Source organism: Lottia gigantea, assembly GCF_000327385.1.
Source record: "Lottia gigantea unplaced genomic scaffold LOTGIsca_30, whole genome shotgun sequence".
Classification (NCBI taxonomy): Eukaryota; Metazoa; Mollusca; class Gastropoda; family Lottiidae; genus Lottia; species Lottia gigantea.
Window position 1 is genome coordinate 836,372 of NW_008708987.1, and position 21,135 is coordinate 857,506.

The 21,135-nt window shown below is 33.3% G+C and overlaps 1 protein-coding gene across 1 annotated transcript in view; it reads right to left on the reverse strand.

Moving 5' to 3' along the window:
* LOTGIDRAFT_189716 (hypothetical protein) overlaps window positions 1-21,135 on the reverse strand; it is a 39,674-nt gene that overhangs the window by 13,961 nt on the left and 4,578 nt on the right. Inside the window, exons 2-5 of the mRNA XM_009057481.1 lie at window positions 5,515-5,749; window positions 3,265-3,351; window positions 2,787-2,874; window positions 1,503-1,581 (exon numbers count right to left, since the gene is read on the reverse strand). Of these exons, the coding sequence (XP_009055729.1) occupies window positions 1,503-1,581; window positions 2,787-2,874; window positions 3,265-3,351; window positions 5,515-5,749 (489 nt within the window). The remainder of the gene's footprint in view (window positions 1-1,502; window positions 1,582-2,786; window positions 2,875-3,264; window positions 3,352-5,514; window positions 5,750-21,135) is intronic.

Sequence of the window (21,135 nt, forward strand, 5' to 3'; positions counted from 1 at the left end):
AGTTCTAAACTAGTACTGAAATCTGATTTTAAAACTACATGCCAAGAAGCTACGTCTAAATTCTACGTCATTATTGGGATGCTAAGCATGCTGGTATAAAAGGCCATGCCAAAATATCACTACAAGGAAAAAGTAATTCAAGAAATATGATTGGTCAAAATGTTTGTCCATCATATTTTTTGAAATTTCCAAGAAAATGTATCATTCTATTATGTTTATTAATGTTATGAATCAAAAATGAAGTCGAAAATCTGATGGAATTAAAAAAAGGCTCTTTTTTGTCCATTTGCCTTATATTTGTATGGACCCATGAAAAATCTAATAGTATTGCTTGGAAAATCTGAAGCACAACTGTTTCTGGTATAGCTTCTAAAAAATATTAGCTTCTGGTCTTTCATCAAACGAGAAATTGAGCCTTGTCAAACCCCAAAAATTCAAATTATTCCCAAAAACGTGAAGAAAATGTGGATCTATGAAAATTTCCTAAATATTAAACTATCATAAAAACCTATCACCAACCAAAATATTATATTTATAGATAAAAGAAAAATATAATAAAAATAAAATCAAAGATAATAAGGGATCAGCAGATAACCATGCTTTTAAAAATAATTATCGTCAATCAGTTTCAAATTTTGCACAACACGTTTTATCTTTTGATTCTAGACCTTATATAAAGAGGTAACTTTTGAAGAAATGTTTTGACCTTTCCTGTTTTAAACTAACTACTGTATGAATTTGGATCCATAGAATTTGCACAGTGAATTAAACTTTTTTTTAAAGAATCAATTCAGTGGCAAGTCAATTTAAAAAGAGAACAGGTACTGTATACTTCTGAATATAATGCTCATGTAAAATTCTTAGCTAATTTCAAAACTGGAACCAATATGCCTCACTTGATGACAAATTCAATCAGAAATGGTGAAACTGGCTGACGATAATTATCAGAGTTTGTTTTAAGTTTAGCATCATGCCTATAAATATATTTTATACCGTTTAAACTGTGTTCTTGATTTGTTAAAATCGACTCTTCCTTAATTACCACATTATTTAGATACATTTCAATAAATTTTAGTTGTGTTTCTGTTTAAATCATGTTTCAACGTGAAATACATCAGTGAAACCAAATTTAGTTTTACTAAAAATCAAAACCTCCTTAATCACAGAATTATATAATAATTTTATATTAATCATTCAGATAGTCTTAGCAAACCAGAAGACTGCGGAATTCAGTCTCGTATCCTGCTGGTTGAGATTTCTTAGTCTGACAATTTCAATGAAGATTTGAATAAATAAACCAAGTACTAATGATCTGAACCGCAAAATGAAACCAAAACGTGTTGGGGAATAAGTCGGTTATCAGCTTGGCAAAGTTGTCTACTGTTAACACAAATCTATTTGTATAATTCGAATTTGATTTTGATAACTAAACGCGAGGTAGTTCTCTTGATTTGTCCATGAAAGACAGTCATATGATAGTTTTGTGACGTGTATAAGCTCACCTTGGATAGTTTATGGTAGTCTATAAGATCTGGGCGATGCCTATGAATCAAGGCACAGAAAGCTAACCCATCTTTAAAGCTGTAGAGAGAGAAAGACTATCAACACATGCAAAAGAAGAGAATTAATCATCTACAGAACAAAATGGCTGCTGGATCTCTTTGATCTTTTTACCGGAAACATTTCTGATTTACTTTTCTCTTATATATCAAGAGATATTTGTCTGTGCGCAAACTAGAGAGAAGTTTTTCACCAGTTTCAAAAGTTTTATTTCTTCATATTTAACTTGTGCTTTTTGATTTCAACACCTTATAAATTTGAATTTTGAACATGAACTTTTCCAAAAGTTTTGTCCATTTCTGATGTCACAGAATATTTATTCCTGTGGCATGAAATAAGGATTTTCAAGGTTAAAGTGACCTCAAATTTGAATTTAACACATATGCTTGGACCAAAAAAAACAACAACACAGATTTCAGAAAGTTTCAGATAGTACAGAAGCAAAGAAATCCATTAAAAAATTAAAATAAAAATAAAACAAAAGATAGTAGTAATGTTAAATTAGGCGGGAATCTTGTGCACCAGAAACACAAGATGGCAGTAAAGATGGTTACCCTTGACAACTTGTAATAGTCTAATAATTCTGGACGATGCCTGTGGATCAAGGCACAGAATGCTAAACCATCCTTCCAGCTGAAAAATGTCATTTTAGGTTACAATTTCATAAATTATAGATAATAAGGCAGAAAAGCCTAAGAAAGATCACTGGTCTAATCTGACATTAGTCAGAATACTTCTTTTGAAAAAAAGTCATGTCAAGATAACTTAAAGACAAGATGAGTGCCGAGTTCCAAACGGACATTTGTGGACCATGGCAAAATACGAAAATGTTTTATTTGGTTAAAATTTTCAATCAACACAATATTACGAGTAAAGTGCGTTAATCATCTCACTTTTTCAGCCAGTTCAGAAAATGAAACGAAATATATGGAGTTTTACATCCTACTTTTCTGCACCATGTGATCTAATGAAGACGGGCAACGCCATGCAGGGTGCAATGAGGGAAATTTTGCCAGGACAGCGGCATTAGCCTGCTCTTTTTCGATTTCCAACTGTCGAGGGATCTTTTCAGCCAGTTCAGAGTCAGCTCCTCTTACTTAAACACTGACAGAGGGAGACCAAGTTTTATCAAATAAATTCTTCTGATAAAGCAAATAAAAGTGTAATTTATAAATATTCAAGGATAAAAAATATCCTCAAAATCCAAACCATGTTGTCTACCTTACCTGAGATGGAAATTTTGTACGTTAACATTTTTATATGGAGCTGTTTTTCTTTGACACCATAGTAACAAACCCTCTTTGGCTGTTAATTCTGAAAAAACAAGACCACATCAAATTATTAGATTATGTAAAGTACACTTACAGACGTAAATTGATCAGTGATAAAGAAAGAACTCTTTTTTAAAAGGAAAACCAAGTGTTTATGAGAATCCTTTCTACAAGCTGGTCCATGGCGAAACCTCTTGGTATTTAACTCTCCTGGATTATCTATACCCATTTACAATAAGTAAAGGTATCAGAAACCATGATCATTTGTTCATCGAAAAAAGCTTTAAAAGTTGAAAAAAAAAAAAATGGGATAGAGATTCATTTGCTCAAACTGTGACTTAAACATTTGATATACAGAATGAGCAATAACCAATAAGCTTCTTCAGCAAAGTATTCAAAGGAACCAAAACGTGAAAAAAAAAAAAGTTCCTACCTTCTACTGTAATATCTTGAATAGCAAATCTTAGAATAATAGTCCAGATCATACCTAAAGTCATTTTTACGTTACCATCTACAATTTCTACAAAATAGAATATATAACAGGAATTAATCAAAAATATACAGTATCACTAATCTTACTGCAAAAATGGGATTGTGAGAGGTTCTAAAATAACAGTTTTGAGCTGCTAATATCACAAAGATCCTTAGTTACCATTGTACCTTTGTAATAGGGGCATCAGAAACCCTTAGTTACAAGATAACAACTTGATGAATATTTCTATTAGCTGGTACTTGGACAAACTCTTAAGTAATGGTCTTGACTATGAGTAAATCTACCCATTTTCAACTGGTTAAATTAAATATGGTCCCTACTGAACTACCTAACTTGTCCCAACGTCAGTAGGGACGCAGGTTGATATAGGTCAGTTGTCTGAAGATCGCCTAGTGTGAAACTCTGAGTAACAACATGCTTTTATTTGTAATGTTGTGTTATAATATTTCTAAAACTAATCTATATATTATGTTGTATACTGGAAAATATTTTTTGTAACATGTATGTATGCTTTATCATTATCAAGAATAGAAACTTTTCATCTTGTCTTCAAACTATTGCAGGGTAGATTGTATTACATGTTTCAGGTACTTTCTTTATCTATACTATATGGAACTAGGCCAAATAATTACTGTTTCTTACAAGACAATTATTATTCAGTTTAAATTATCATTCTTCCAGCAAAATAAAATAAATGTTTGAGTATCACATACTGTGTTTCAGCAATATTTTGGGAGATTTTAAATTAATGGAGTTTTACATCCTGTTCTCATCGATTTTACACAAATAATTTCTTATTACAATACAAATACATCGAGAGGTTGCGCAGGATAAATTAGGTTTAACCAGTGGAATAGCTAAGTCGGTAGAAAGTTGGATTGTCATCTGCTAGGTGACTAGGTGCCGTGGGTTTGAATCCTACAAAAGGTTAGATAGATTCTGATGCCACGAATATTGACTGTCAAACACCTAGCTATGAGATTAGGTCCACCAAAAGGATAAGCAAGACAAGAGCTTGTATCAGATCTTGTAGAGAATGTATTGAATAAGAATGCAGCTAGAGTCTAGTTGATATAAAACCTTATAATTATAGCTTGTGAAACAATATCTGATTTTATCAGAGAAAGGTTATCAAGACAAGGGAGATAATTTGTAATGCCAAGGGCAAACAGTCTACAGCGCCTCTTGTTAGAGAAAAAACATTATCATGATAACGTAAGTGGTTGATATCCTACTGAGACTATTACAAATTCCTCTCCCCTCATTCATCTACAGGTATAACACAATCTGTTAACTGGTCCTGTTCACTGATTTCGTTTCCACCTAAAAATACTTGGTTTTCTTAACTTTTTATGTGTATCAGAGACTCTGATACCATCTATTCTCATCATTGATTCATTATGGCTTATTGAATAATTTCTTAACTTTCTATGTGTATCAGGGATATTGATAGCAGTAATTTGCACCATTTCATTTTCAGTCCCAATGCTTGTGGGTCTTCAATGGTAAAGAGAAATATATTTCTTTGCAGGTTCAAGTATTGTATTGGCAAATTTTACTGTTGCGAAAATTTGAAATTCATCCAAATAGTGTCTAGTTTTACAAGATTTACACCATGTCAAACATTTAGAACTTAGTATTGTATTGTCTGGCAAAAATCTTGCCTAATCATCAACCCTGATGAAATACCTCCACAGACAGCTTTTTCTAAGACATATTAAACTTGAATTAGTTCAAAATATTTTTATGAGCCTTCAATATGTGACCGATTAAGAGGACTGTTAAATTTATGATTTACCACAAATATTAAGAAGTATTTGTCAAGTGATATTATAAGTAGATAGGACTATTAACTTTAACTTAGTATTTATATTCTATATTTAATACTTCTCATAAACTAGATTGACTATTGATTCATATCATGTATAGCACAGGGTAGATTTCAATTTTTCTACTGTCTACCAGCTGATCCTTGGCAAAACCTCTTTGACTCGATCTTTTCCTTATTATTCATACCCATTTACAGCTGAGTCGACTGGAATAATCAGATGCTTGAGATTATAACCCACGACCATCATTGTTTCACTGAACCAAGCAAATAAGGTTATGTATAGTATTCAACTCTCTAACAGACTGAGCTATAGAGATCTTCAAAAGTACTACAAAGTAACAAATAAAATTCAAACCTACCTTCAGCACCTATGGATACAAGTTTCACACCTTTACTGGCGATATAATCTAAAGCTTTATTTACATTGGCTATTTTATGGAACCTCATTTTGCCTCGGTCAGGTTTGGGTAGCTGTTCTCCAGATATTACTTCTAATAACAACATCAGTTTCAGACCATGTCGAAAGTCTTCTTCTATATTTTCTATGGATGTTCCAGCTTTTCTTAAATGTGAATTGCACCATGCTGTAAATGTCTGAAATCAAAAAGAGCAAACAATCAATATTTTGATAAGATATGAAATGGAGTTAATAATCCTACTTTTACCCTTCTCCACAAGTTTGGGCTAATGAAGATAGACAATGCCATACAAGAGGGAAAGAAACTTTACCTGGACAGCGGCATTAGCTTAGTCTTTTAGATTCCTACTGATGGATCTTTAACGCCTACAGTCTGTTGTACACAGGGCTTTGTTTGACAAGGCTTGACAAAAGGACAAGTGGTCAAAATGAAATGAGTTTTACAAACTACTTTTCTGCGTCTGATTGGGCTAATGAAGACAGGCGTTGCCATACTGTGAGCAATCAGGGACATTTTGCCAGGACATTGGCATTAGTCAACTCTTTTTCATTTCTAACTGTTGAGGAAGACTTAAGGTGCACTGTCCGTTAAATACCGGTGCTACTAGTTTAGAGGTAGGAGGAGAGAGCATTCACGAATACATTTCATCAGGCTTTTTTGGAAGCCAATAATTGTTTCCACAATAAAATCAAAGACTAGAAAGTGAAGTTTCTTAATAACTAAAGTGATAGCTAATATTTGTTCAATGGAACCGAAGACTTGTTAGTGCAGTGTCAGCAATAGTTGGATTGTCATAATACATGTCCATTGAATATGTTAATGTTAATATCAAATAAACTTTTATTGGATATATAAAGCCTGATTGAAATTTTGAAAAGTTTACACCTTTCATTCATATGTTTGTATTATCTTCTTTTACGTTCCTGTCTTTTATGAGTATGTCTGTATAAAGTCACTATACATGTAAAGAGAAAGCTTTGATAAGATTTGAGTCTATTGAGCATGTGCAGTGAAGGATGCATGTGCATATTGTAATTGTCAATCATAATAACATGTGTATAATGACAGTTTTATAACTTGACCTACTTAAATTACTACTTTAAATGACAAGAACACAATTTATATGGTATATTACTATACTACTCGGGGACTCCAGCGTCTTAATGTAGAAAATATTTCAAGTTTTACTGATTAACATGATCTTTGCTTATTTTCATGAATTTTAAACTTATACATCCTACTGTCCTGTGCCTGTGCTTTCATAATATTGTTTTCAATGCCATATTACAACCATTATGCTCTAAATGTCATTTAAAAGGATTGTGAAAAGAATGTTTTCATGTGTATTAAGGACACAAATAGAATTGTTTTCCACTATTTGACTTTTCTGTCAAATATCTGTGGTTCTTGCAATTCCTCTTAAACAAGGAGTCTTTGTAACAGTGATAAAACATGTAGTTTCCGTAGAATAGCAATCTCCACTTTACAATCCCATTAAAGATCAATTCACTTCTTGTATTGATAGCTCAAGGTTTGAAAGAATAATTTTCATTTGTTCTAATCAAGAAATCTTCAGCATATTAACCTAATATACATGTATATAATCACAAGACCTCACTTTGTTATACAAATGTTTTTAAGTTAATCTAACACTTGTTAGTTGTTAGATAATATTATGCATTCAAGTTATGAACATAACTGTTTTTTCAACATCAAATTCAAATTTTAATGGGTCAGAGTACATATATAATAAATAATTCATAGACGGTTTGTCAAGCGTGAAGTGAACGTCTTACTAGTCTTCTCTAACCATTAGTCTACTTATAGGATTATATCTCTAGTATATATAATAGTTAACACAAATAACTTAGTAGGTTTAATACAAAATTCAAGAAAAATGAAACTGAATTGAAACAGAGTTGAACTTAGCTGTATGTTTTGCAAATGATGATCGGCAATGTCATGCAGTATGCATTAGGGACAGAACAGTGGTATAAGGAGAGACATATGGGGACCCCTAAGAAAGAGGATTATGTTGACACCCCCAAACACACACACTTTTGCAGGTAGTTCAAGTATTGCTGATAAGCCCTCGTTCTGTGGCCCTACTTGGCCGCTCACCTTATCTTTCTGTTTAAAATGTGAAATTTGTATCTCAAAGAATTAAAAATGTTGGCCTAATTGTGACAGGATATGACCTATTTAAAGTCTAGTTTAACCTATTGTCATCCACCTGTGATATCATTATATATATAGAAATAGGCTTGGTAGTCTGTATATTCAGTAAATGAACCACAAACTGTAAATGAAGCACAATGTACCACTATTGAGGTATGAATGAATAAAAGAGTTGGGTTTAATGTCCATATAAAGACACTGTAACTAGATCAATTGGGTACAAGTACTTTATCAGTGGAATGAATGAATGAATGAATGAATGAATGAATGAATGAATGAAAGCCCCTCAATCAAATCCCATTGAAGATTATTAGTTTTAAGGCCAAATTGGCCCTACAATAATTAGCCTTATGAACCTCATAGCCTAAAGATTAAGGGCTGCATTTCTCTGCCTAAGAAAACACAGGATATCTTTGAAGAAGCCCAAAGAAAGTACTGGCATGTGGCCTGAATTTTTCTGACTGGTGTTTATAACACAATGGGTTCCACCCAACTCAAACCTTTTATCTTCTTAGCAATAAGTAAGTCATCCTAGCAGAATTCTGCTCCTTAATTAATATCTGAAACCTAACTTAAGAATACTGAAATAGCTTTTGCATTCAAAAGGGGATGGATTTTGACACTCAGTAAATTGAGTAAATATTGCTAGAAATGAGATCTGATTTTTAATCGTTGATAAGCGTTGTTGATGATAATATTTCATTAAGTTGCAACTCGTGACATACGATTTATAATTTTACACAATGTACTTATATAAATATATGAAATCAATATTGCCCTAGTAGATACTAGACCATACTGATTACTAATTACTTATATACACAGTATAGATATATACATACAGTGGTCCGAAACTTCTTGTCACAAATATAACCATTAAAACACTTCTTATAGACAGGCTACATCATGGCTACATCGTGGTTTAACTGCACTTAACTTTAAATGGTTGACATCAGAAATACAAATCAAAGGCAGTGGGGTTTCTACAAGGGCTAATGAGGCTGGCCTAGCATTGGCCCCACCCCAGGGCCGTGTTTCACCGCCATGTCATTTGATCCAACCAGATCTAACGAATTAACAACAACCAAGCCAACACAGAATCACCCAATCTGAACCAATCCAACTACCACCACTACCTAGTTTAAGATATCAGCATTCGCTGCAAGCGAACGTTAACTTGTCATCTGCAAACCAACTTGGCACCAACCCACTCTCAAAAACTCTGGTATTTCTGAACATAAATTCCAAACATACAATGATTTTTCCTATAAAGATTTTTTGAGAAACAGTTCCTGGTATTTATAGTCTCTTCCCCTGAAACAAGGTTTAGCTGCTACAGTGAAACACGGTAAGAGAATCAAGGTAAGAGCGGTATGTTTCGGACTATGCATACAGGTGTTACCCAATATCATTATAACATATTTAATTTAATCACACTTCAGTTACATACAATATATATATTGCTACTATTCTCTACTTTTACTTTCTTTCACTTATAATATACTTTAAATAACGCTCTGCTAGGCATATTGATTTGTACTTGTCTTTGAGAGATTAAATGGATAGTTGTTCTCATAACTTTTTATGTGTTTATGTGTATCAGGGACACTGATAGCATCATATTGCATCATTCCAATTTTCAGTCAGATGTCTGTGGTTCTTTCAACTAAAACCAAGTGATTTAAGGCATAGCTATCGCAAAGTGATATCATTTCACAGTAATTCTTATTTTGTCATTGTTTAGGGCAGTGGAAATCCATCAGTTGATATCGTATTGGATTGTCATCTGGCTAGGCTATAAGGTTTGAGGCCTCCAAACTTAAGTTATACAGTCATGGCCAGTACTTCAGAGACTTGGCTTGTATCAGGCTTTCATTCCCTACCACCAATTGAGAATCTGTCTGTCTGACTGTATATATAATAGATAAGATGTAATGTAAGATAAGACTATGTTTACTACAATGTAACTATGTTAATTAATGACTCCCATCATATATAAACATTGACATCTTGTTAACATCTGTTATTATATATCTTACTGGTTAAACAGGGTCCCTATTATTATCTCATAACCCCCTTTTACACTCAAATTATCTCAGACAGGAACTGGTGAATTGAGTGAGAACTGTTTCAATTCTAGCTAACCTCAAGGTGAGCTTTGAAGCAGCCTGGTGTATGAGTAACCTCTTATCACTTCAGAGGCACTGGGTAGAAATGTCCAGCTGGGCTATCCATCCCCAGGCTGAGATCTGCTAGATATGTCTACTTCATCAAGAAGGTGACAAAGTGAGATAATTTTATTTATATGAAATTAAGTGCTCCAGAAAATACAGCACATACTGTCTATAATAATTGAATTGGTAGTCATAAAACCAGTATTCAAGTTGCTGTGAGTATTCTATTAAAGAGAGTATATTTGGTTTATTTCCACTGAATTGACTCTATAAATAGTTCTAAGGAGGTACCAGTACACAATACTTTGGTTAAACTAAATCCAGAAATTGCCAGACCATAATAAATTTCCCCTTTGCTATGTGTTCTATAAGAAAGAGCAGATCCAGAATGATTTCTACTGAAGTGGCTCTTTAAATAGTTGTAGGCAGGTAGACAATATTCTGATAAATAAATCAGGTATCTACCTCGATATATATATTTATATATATACAGTAACACCAGTATATCAGTACTACTGCATGATCAGCAGAACGTCTTGGAATGTAAGATGTAAGGTAAAATCATCTTCACAATGTCAGGCTATTACGAACTTCATTTTATACCTTGACTGCAATAGCCACCTTGCTTGTATCACAGAAGTTAGAAAATGTAGCGATATGGTTGGATTGTACGTTGGCAAATACAGCCAATCAGAGCTCTCTACAGAAAGTCTGTAAACAATAAGTGATAATATTTACAGTCTTTCGGTCGAAGGCTATGATTGGCTATATCACTGGTGTACAATCCAATCGAATTTCTGTATTCTGTGGTTCAAGAAAGGTATCTATTGCAGTCAAGGTATGAGACAAAGTTTATATCTGACTGATATTGTGAAGATGAGGTAAAATATGTGTACAGATTGGTTGCCAATTCTGGCTCATGTTTGATTCTGTAAACTATTTTCTAATAATTGATAAAGCCATCATCCATATGGTGTTTCACTTGTATTAGCTACTCAATATGTAGACATAGGAATATTTGTTTCATTGAAAGGACAATGTGACCTCAAAATTTAAATTAATACCTGTATGATAGTAAGAGATCAGAGGGTTATTGTATAAAATTTAAATTTGGAACTGTCCTTAAATCAGAAAGATTCTAAAATGATGCAATGAAGGAAATTTTGCCAAGACAGCAGCATTAATCTACCCTTTTTGCATTTCCAAAGGGATCTCTAACATGCAAAGCCTTGTCCTATTTGAAAGACTACACGCTTTTTCCATGTCAGCCACAACAGCCTGCATCAATAAATGCAGGAAATTAGTTAGAAAATTGACCTATGCCGAGATTAAATCCTAAACCATCAATTTATTGAGAAAGTGTCTCACTAAGCCACCATGGTCCCAAGTTAGAGTGAAGAGAAGACCAATATCTATAATTTGTGTATTAAAAAATCAGAAGGTATTATCTGGACAGGTCTTCAGGTTAGCAAGCAAGTGACAACTCATTCAGCCACCGCGGCTCCGAAGTGAGAGTGAAAACAGAAGTTGAAGATATATATATTGAAAGAAGTCTGTAAGTGTTTATTATTACACTGTACAGTAGAATAATTACAGACTGACTTCCATCATATGGTATAGTGATTACTCAAATAACACCAGGTAAATACAGTCTTCTAATAGTACTCCAGTGGTTACATTTATAGTTTGTGATGTAGTTGTCTATCAGACCACAATATAGCCATATGAGTAAAAAAAAACCTAGTGACAGATTGGTATGTCTGTTAGCTAATCAAAACCTTGAGATCAATAAATTTTAAATAATAAAATACAAAATATTTTTAGCTATACTTAATAAGAATGGTACGCCTATATGAAAGATTTGAGATCAATATATTCCCTTACTATTTGCTACGTGATGCTTGAAAGGCAGGGCATGCTTTCTCTTCTTAAACATCTAATAACACTTAACCATGGAATCAAGTTTTAAATTGGTAGAAGAGAACTTACGGTAGAATAAATTTTAGTATCTGAACATTTAGTGCTAAATTTCTATAGAAAGCAGACTTTTTTCCTTTTTGACTTGACCTTAAGTCACTCACGATTGTCAACTATGATCTTATCTAGTCTTATATTATACATTGCATCTTGCTTATACCTGCATGTTGCTAGATGTTGCTAGCTAGGCTAATACTGTATCTCTTTACCGAAGCACCTGCCAGTATACAATTACAATAGTATATATTTCTCATCTCATACATTTAATAATAGACTCTCTATTTTACATGGGTCAGAATTAAGCCCAATACACAAGGACATGGTCCTGTCTACCATTCAGCCCATGGGGACAATATAATGAATGAATGAATATTTGATCAGGTTTATGAATATGCATAATTCTATTGATTGTTAACACCTGATGCCACTTTGCCAGTCCAAAACACACTGATTTTTTGCTGAATATGTAATAATAATGGTGGGTAGAAAATAAACAGTACCAGGTGGTATGAGATTGGGTATACCACATTCTGTCTACCGTTACTATAAATAGATCATCATAAATACAGAAATATCATAGCCTAGCTACCATGACTACAATACATTATTATTGAATGACATTAAATAACTTTCCTGTAGGCCTGTAGACACTTTATCAACTTGATTTCACAAAGAATTGTGAGGTTTTTTTTTACATGAAACCCTTGAATCAACAAGGTCTACCCTTCATTTATTCCATCATCTTGATCTACCAAGGCCCTCATTTGTAAGTGTGCAACGAAACATTGGATATCTTTCCTGTAGGTTATACTTTAATCAGTTTATCAGAAACGTAAAGTTAGTTTTCTGCATTTTATCCTCTTCCCTGGCTTTGATGAAACATGCCTTTATTTTGGTAGCTAATGAAATCATATGAAAGATCTCTAGAATTCACAATTAGAGCCTTGATCACCTTACAACCAAGAGAATGTTGCTGACGCTCCAGCAGGAACAAGAACAGGCTGCACCAAACATTCCTGCTTGGAATCCTTCATTATGAGAAAGATTTTTTGGACTTTTACCTGGGCAATGATATTGCTTAATAGACTGCAGACTGCAACAAACATTTATACTTCAAAACAAGGAGAGCTACACAATGGTATATAATATAACAGCAGATTGACAATGTATGAAATAATGTATAGTTTACAATGACTGGCCTGAGGGGAGAGGAAACAGTATTTATGATACTATCACACCACCTGTAGATATTATTCATCTCCCATAAAATAACAAATAATCATTGTAAACAACAAATTATATACATAGTTGAAATAACTAAGGCTACGAACATGATCTAAGAGTGGCATCAGTACTGAAAGGTGATGATTTGAATGCTTTAAGCTAATAAACTTAATCATTAAATTACCTTGAGCAGAGTCTAGCCTAGTACACTTTCAAAAGCATCAGAATTGTTCTTGCCTTGAGTAAGATTCATTATAGTCTAAGAGTTACTTTAGTTGTCTTGAAAGTGTTGGGGGGTTGACTACTCTTAAGGAAGAATGCTTCAAGCTCATAGATTGAAAAATTATCTTGAAGACAGTCTGGCCCAGTACATTTGGTTATAGGGTTTGAAAACCGACACCAGACTGACTTTCAAAAGCACTGGCCAAGGTTTCAAATTCTTTTTGCCTTGAGGTGATATAAACTCACTTCCCCTAACAATAGTGTAATTAAATTTAAATGATGACTCAAAAGTACTAATAATATTGGACAATTAACAGTTATTGAGCTTTAAACTGTACTATATTCTACATGGTAACCTTATTGCACTAAATAAACTATACTAGTCATATTGAAGTCGCAGTTAAAATAATGAGTATTGAAATGAAGTGAAGTGGATGTCCTGCTATTCTGCTCCTTGTTGACCTAATGAAGTTTGTTCTCAAGTTGTTAGGCTTGATATTAGTTTATCTTCTAATTCACTAATCGCAAAGGCCTTATGTGATACAAGCATATTTAACAATTACTGACGTCATAAAACACTTAGTTTAATTGGAATTGCAGGAACCACTGATGTTGATTGAAAATTGAAATGGTGTAAATTGATACTTTCAGTGTCCCCGATACACATAAACAATTTAGAAAATGTCTTTACAATCAACTTCCAGATGCTTTAAAGTTTATTTGACTTCATTTAAATACTAACTGCCAGCCTGTTTTAAGCCAAATTGTTGAAATATTTCAAGAACAAGCTAACAACTTTATAAGCTATCTCAAGACATATTCTGACCTACTTCTATATACTGTACAGCAGACAGTCATATAACCCTTCATAGAGTTGTAAGTTTGTTAAAACAGGTTTGTAAACTGTCCTTAAAATAATGATGTAATAAAAAAACACTACGAATTGAATAGAAATATAGGGCGTTAATATTCATTAGGTTTGATATGGGTTTAAACGGGTTAAATGCAAGGTTTTTTGAGTTATAACCTAGAATGAAATTATTTGCTAAAAAATATATATTAATAGAAGGGATGATATGGGTTAAAACAAGATGAAGGCAGGGTTTTAATCCAGAATGAAAATTTTGCAAATAGATATGATATTATTAAAGTCATACACTTTAAGTTATATTACTTGGAGATCTGAATATATTACATTTTATACACTCTCAGTGTTCAAAAGGTTAAACAATAGAATGTTATGGTTACATGAATAGCCGAACACACAGGGTTAAAAAAGAATTAACTTAACATAAAAAATTCAGCTCACAAAGTTTTTAAATTTGAAGAAGCCAATGTAAACATTAGGAGGAGAAAGTAAATGATGAGAAATGAAAAGTTAAAAGTGATTAAAATGTAAACGTTGTAAACCCTGTTGACATTACAGTTGTTACGAGTTGTTAACACTGTAATAATATGTTGATAAACTGGTATATACCCAGGTTTCATTGATAATAACTCACAAGATAAACTGTTTTAAGATAACTTCTTGTTCTAGTCTATCAATATTAGATTTTTTTTTTTTAAATGAGTTGAAACCCCCTTTTATATTATAAGAATTATCCATTCTTAGAACAGAACTGATGAATTTGTGTAATGTAACCTTAGTGTATTGAAGACCTTTCGATTTCTGGCCAACCCCAAATTAAAGGGGCTACAGAGATCGAAATGGATAACTTCCAAGTTATCTAATTCTATAGTCAGGTCTGAAGCAATTGCAATTTGTCTTTTGGTATAAGCGCCAGAGGTAAATGTCTGTTAGAATTCAAGAATAAGTCAAGTGTCAATCCTTTCTGGCTATTCAAATAGCTCATAGAAGGTTTAATAAATTTCAAATAGTGTAAATATCAAAAGTTCCCTCTAATGCTGGGCTGGAACACTGTTTTTTAGTAACATTGGAATAGCCTAGTTGGATTGTTTGCTAGGCGATTGAGTAAATTTGCTTTTTCCTTCATTAAAATTTCAAATCTGCACTCTGTTATAAACTAAAGTTATCACATTCCATGGTTAATAACTCATTTCAAAATCATAATGTGTGAAACAGTGTTATCTATCTGTATGAATTCAGTCTATCTAGTGCTGAATCATACCAGTTGGCATTCACCTTCCAATAAACCTTACACTAATCTCACAGCAGACTGCAATCTAAGGTCAAGGTCATTCTATTTACAGATATCATCGCTCGCTTCTATCAACACTGATTTTATCAAGTAGGTAAATTGGTTTTATATTGGGGGTGAAGATTATAAATACTAGAATATGTTACATCAATTCTTTGGGGTTGCTGAAATGATACGCTACAATGCACAGTGGCCTCTGGTGTTCATAAAGGTTGAGGAATGACCCAGGGGACAGCTTGTTTGGGTAATAGTGTGTATAAATCAAATATGTTGAATAACTACAGATAAGTTCTTTGGATACCCAATAGTAATATTAGGTGTAGTGCAGAAAAGTAGGATGTAAAACTCCATTCATTTCATTTCATTACTGTGTAGATTGACCCTAAGAACTTTCTCGTTTTAAAATCAATATATCAATACATTTAGCTTTGTAGAATAGTAGATGTAGATGCTTCGTAAAATTGAGTTGAAAAGATGCTTAGTTCTCAAACTAAATTGCAGACTGGTATCAGGTTAAAGATTGACCCCTAGGACCTTCTCCTTCGAACACAATGTAGCTATGTAGAATTTTCCAAGGTTTAAGATAGTAGACAAACACAGCTGCAGAGTAGGAATGGCATCAAGTGATCTAAAAGTAGCTGGGTGAGCAATGCCTGCCACCCAAGCAGCAACAGATTGATGGAGCTCATATTTAGATTCTCTGCTAAAAGCTTATCAACAAGAAATCTGTACTTGGTGAGATCCCATGAATTCATTATCATCAGCTTGATCTTTCACAATTCATCCTCAAAATGGATAAATGTACCTTAAACAGCCAAATCCCCAAGTTCAACAGAAATACAATTGTTACAAATATCCCGAAATAGACATTGAAGCAGGATGGAGTAAAGGAAGAGAATTATAGAGAGGTTATTGAAGTGGTTGATAATTTGAAACAACGATAAATAGAGTAATAGTGGAAATTATTTCCGTTGTAACGTATAAATACTTGACTAGAACTCTATAATATATTGTTGTTAGAGGACCATAGTACTATTGTTTGTTATTCAAGATCGAGGTTAATTGTTGCCAGATTGACATTTTGTTTTGGAAAAAATACACCTGACCCAGATCACTGTGGTGGTTGGTCTGAAATGCCTTGAGTTTTAGCATTTGACAAGACAATATCATGAGCAGAGACAAGATATTAAAGGCTTAGTAAGTAAGCTTTATTAGGAAATCCAATTTTAACAGGAATCAAACAAATCTAACATAAGTTTTGATCAAAATTGCTAGTTCTTTGAGGCCGGCAGTTTGATACAGCACCTATGTAAATATTCGAGATTATGACTTGTTGATTGGAGGGATATATGCCCCATTAATTACTATCTTTATCAACTGATAGATCATCGTTTTAGCTTCATGTATTACTTTTAAGGCTGATAATTTGTAAGTTCAGATGCTTTATCAAGGTGGTCTGTACTCCTTCTTGAAAACTGGCATTTTTTTTTGCCCAAGTTCAGAGGCATTAAATTCATCCGAAAGAACTTTGAGGCAATATATCTATGTGGTACCGCTGTGTGGCATTTTAAATCACCCGAAACACTTCTCAATCATTCTATTGATAAACTAGGATTAAGGATCGCGCCAGGGAAATACTTGAATATACAATACAACACCAGGAAGTGTACAATAGGGGAACATTATATCATTCTTGTCTTTGAATACATTGAGGAAGGATATATCATAGGTAGGCAAATATTTTAATAATATCAAGGAACATATTAAGCAGTACAATCAAAGTTCAGAATAATATGTCAGTACTATATTTGAAACCCCTCAATCTGTAAATAGAATCTTCTACACATGCATTTACTATTACAATTTAATAGCTTTGGAAGAGTTCATTTTCAAATCAAGGGGTTTCCTTTCAAAAATGAGTAAGTTGATATGCATCCTGTATTTTTATGACTGTATTCATGGACCAAGAATATAACTAATCATCCATGTTTAGAATTGACTTGAAAAGAAATGACAGGGAAAAAAACCAGTTTCCTTATGAATGACAAAAAAATAAACTTAACAAAACTCAAAAACTCAAGAAGGAAACTACAGGTATATGACTGTATATTTGAATAATAAATGCCTTTAAATGAAATATAGGCCGTCAATATCTGAGTGAATCCTTCATTTGGATTAAAAATAGCCCCCTCTCCCCTTGCATGTCATTCCTGGTGGTCTAAGGGTAAGGAGATCCTACCTCATGGAAAGTTTAGTGATTTCTGTACCTCATGAAATTATCTTTATACCATAGAATTCGATTGTTAGTCATCTTTTCTCATTATTCCATTCAACCAAGCTGTAAATAAGTACAGATAATCCAGGAGATCAATATCAAGAGGCTTGGCCAAGGGCTAGCTGGTAGAAAGGATCCTTAATTGATCCTTCGTTGTTATCCTTATAAAATATAGTTGTTTGTTTCTTTCTCTCTCTGGGTAGCCTTTTTTTGAGTAAGATGTTGTGAATTCAAGTACCAACCAACAAGTCTTCACCCTTACACCCTTTTTCACACAAAAGTTGATGAGTCGGCTCTGTACAAATTTAGACTTTAAATAAACCTCTTTTTATTGCCAAAAAGAAAGTGCAAAGTTAATGTGCACAAATATCAACAGTGACAAAATACACTATGACAAAAGTTCAAGTAGACATTGTTAGAGTCCATCAATATGGTGATGCCTTCTGTAAAGGAAATGAAACAAATTATCTGAAAAACTTTCAAATTGGAATTAAGAAAATTGAAGACGTCTGACTAATAATTGGAATGGTGTAAATCAATGCTATCAGTGTCCCCAATATACATAGAGAGTTTAAAAAACCTCTTTACAATGTATTTAACACTACAGAGATATTTGAATTTTTAGAATCAGGATAACTACTATCAGGGATGTTGATTGAGCTATATATGCCATACATGACTGGCAGGAAAACTAAATCGTGTGTTCATACAACCATGAACTATAATGAAAGACATCGTAACTATTGACAAATCCATCGAAAGAAGGAGCTTCATAGAAAAGGCTCTCTCTGTCAGTTCTGACATAGAAATAACACACAGAACGTACTTCACAGCCATTTTCAATCAGTCCCATGACTTAATAAGTTGAATATTGCAAAAGGCTTTATTATTTCAACAATGCCTTCAAATCAGATATTAAGCCATTTCTACACCTTGAAAGATTCTTTGAATACTTAGAAATATTTAAGCTTAATTGCAATATTTGACTTATTAAGTTTAGTTGTGGGACTGATTGAAAATGGCTGTAAACTACGTTCATGCGTGTTATTTCAATGTAAGAACCACACGTAGTTTCATATAGGTCAATAGATTAAAACTTTTGACAAGCGGGTTTTTTTTTAACCAGGCGCTGTATTCTTATCAGGTAGTTCTGAGAAGAAATGTTTAAATAACAGTAGCAGTTTGGTTGTTAAATTGACACTATAGCTGGTCATCTTTAAACAATCTCTAATCCCTATATTAACCCTCTTTCAACCACCCAAGACCTTCTGTCAACAACCACACTTACGTTTTCTATTAACACGAACCGTGTTGATCATTCAACTTAATAAACAAACACAAGACAGTAACACACTGGTAGACAGGTCCCTTTCTATTCATACCCAGATGACTGAAGAGATTTCAACCCTACTTCCCCTGTCAGTGATTGGTCTGAGGAAACAACATGGAAAATGACACTGATACTGCTTAACAGGTCCATTCCATTTCCATTCAAGCGAAGATAATACCATCAGATTTAACAACCACTATGATAGTCTATCAATGTAAGTCATATAGGTTTGCAAGGAAAGTGTCTTGGCGTACAGACTGGACAATCAGCCATACCTTCCTATTTACAACCAGGTTTCTTTCCCCTTATTAGTGATGTAGGTCAGAGGGGGTTGACAGATGGGACAATCATATGTACAGATATACGATCCCTCGATAATTGGAAATGCCAAGCCCCTGGCCTAAAGATTACAGGGTTAACACGCAGTTTTTAAGCTTTATACCACTAGACGGGAAAACCATCTATTGTGCCATACCAAACTTATCAACAAGATTCCCAATCAGCTGAGTAACCCAAAAAAACAATTTTCTACTTAGTAAATATAACTTAATGTTGGTGGATAAACAATTCTGAATTACCAACCAGGGGGGAACGAGGTGCTTTTCAATAATCATCAATACTGACCCTTTTCACTTAAAACAAAATCACAAATTGTGAACTACTGTTTTTTTTTTACAAAACTTGAAAGTCATTTCACACATTACAGCTATGTTTTATTTTAACACTTGACCTGCCAAAATGTCAGATAACTGACCTTTTAGGTATTTACTATTTTTTGATTTTGGCTGGTTTGTCTTCCTGTCCAGGGTAGAGAATGTTTTTGAGTGATATAATTAGGGGTGGTATTTGTCTCTGATTGTTACAACCTGGTCAACTTTTATATCTTTATTTCTTCCGTTTTTTTAATCTTAAATTTATACCTTTATGGTATGTATGTCTTTATGGTATGTATGTCTTTATGGTATGTATGTCTTTATGGTATGTCTTTTTTCTGTGGTAGATTCATACAGAGATGTAAGTGACCATTGAATTCATTTCCCAAACTTTTGGGAAGTGTAGGCAGCTAAGCATATCTTCAACCCATTTCCATTTCCGGAAGTATTACATCTACATGTAGATACTGACCAAGATGTAAAAGGGTAAGCTTCTAGATAATACAGGTGTCATCAATGCCAATACTTTTTGCCAAGGACCAGCTAGTAGACAGGTCCCTCATGGACCTAAATATTTGGGTTCTTAAAGATTTTTAAGTGTTTTGAGAAATTAGCCCTGGCATTGTAAACAAAACAAACCATCAGAGTAAATGTCCTTAATAAGATTAGTGTAAGATGTAAGACAGATTAAGTAAGATTTGATTATCACTATTGGCTACACAGGTATATCTCAGGTAATTATGTGGCCTGTAGAGGTGTTGCTAGAGTTAAAAGGGTTAATAAGCTTAGTGACCATTGATTGGTAATATTAGATAATCACCACTTGACCACAGGCCACTGGCTACTACAGTCAACATGTCAGATTGTCATACTATTAGGATATAATGTTGACAGATCATTGCTTCTGTTATTAGACCGAAACATGGTCATTTATAAGGGACACCAGTAGTCCTATTTGACAGATGTCAAGCAGTTCCTAGTCAGAAAAACAAAGTCAAGTTAAATGATACAGATATATTTACACAACATAAATACTGTACAAAAAACTATTACATATTATAACACTTATTATAGCATAATATAAGAACTACAGGTGGCTGCATATTATAAAATATTAACCACTGAAACCAGAAAATAAATTTCAATATGTAATACTTTGTACTAAAACTAGAAAAAGGTCAATAAATTTCAATATGTAATACTTTGTACTAAAACTAGAAAAAGGTCAATAAATTTCGGACTACCCTCTGACCTGAGAAGATGAAAGAGATTTTTGTATTAAGATCAATCAGATATAAACAGGTTTATCTTCAATGTCAACATTCTACTACTATAACTAGTTATATTATTATTGATGGTTTTTATTATT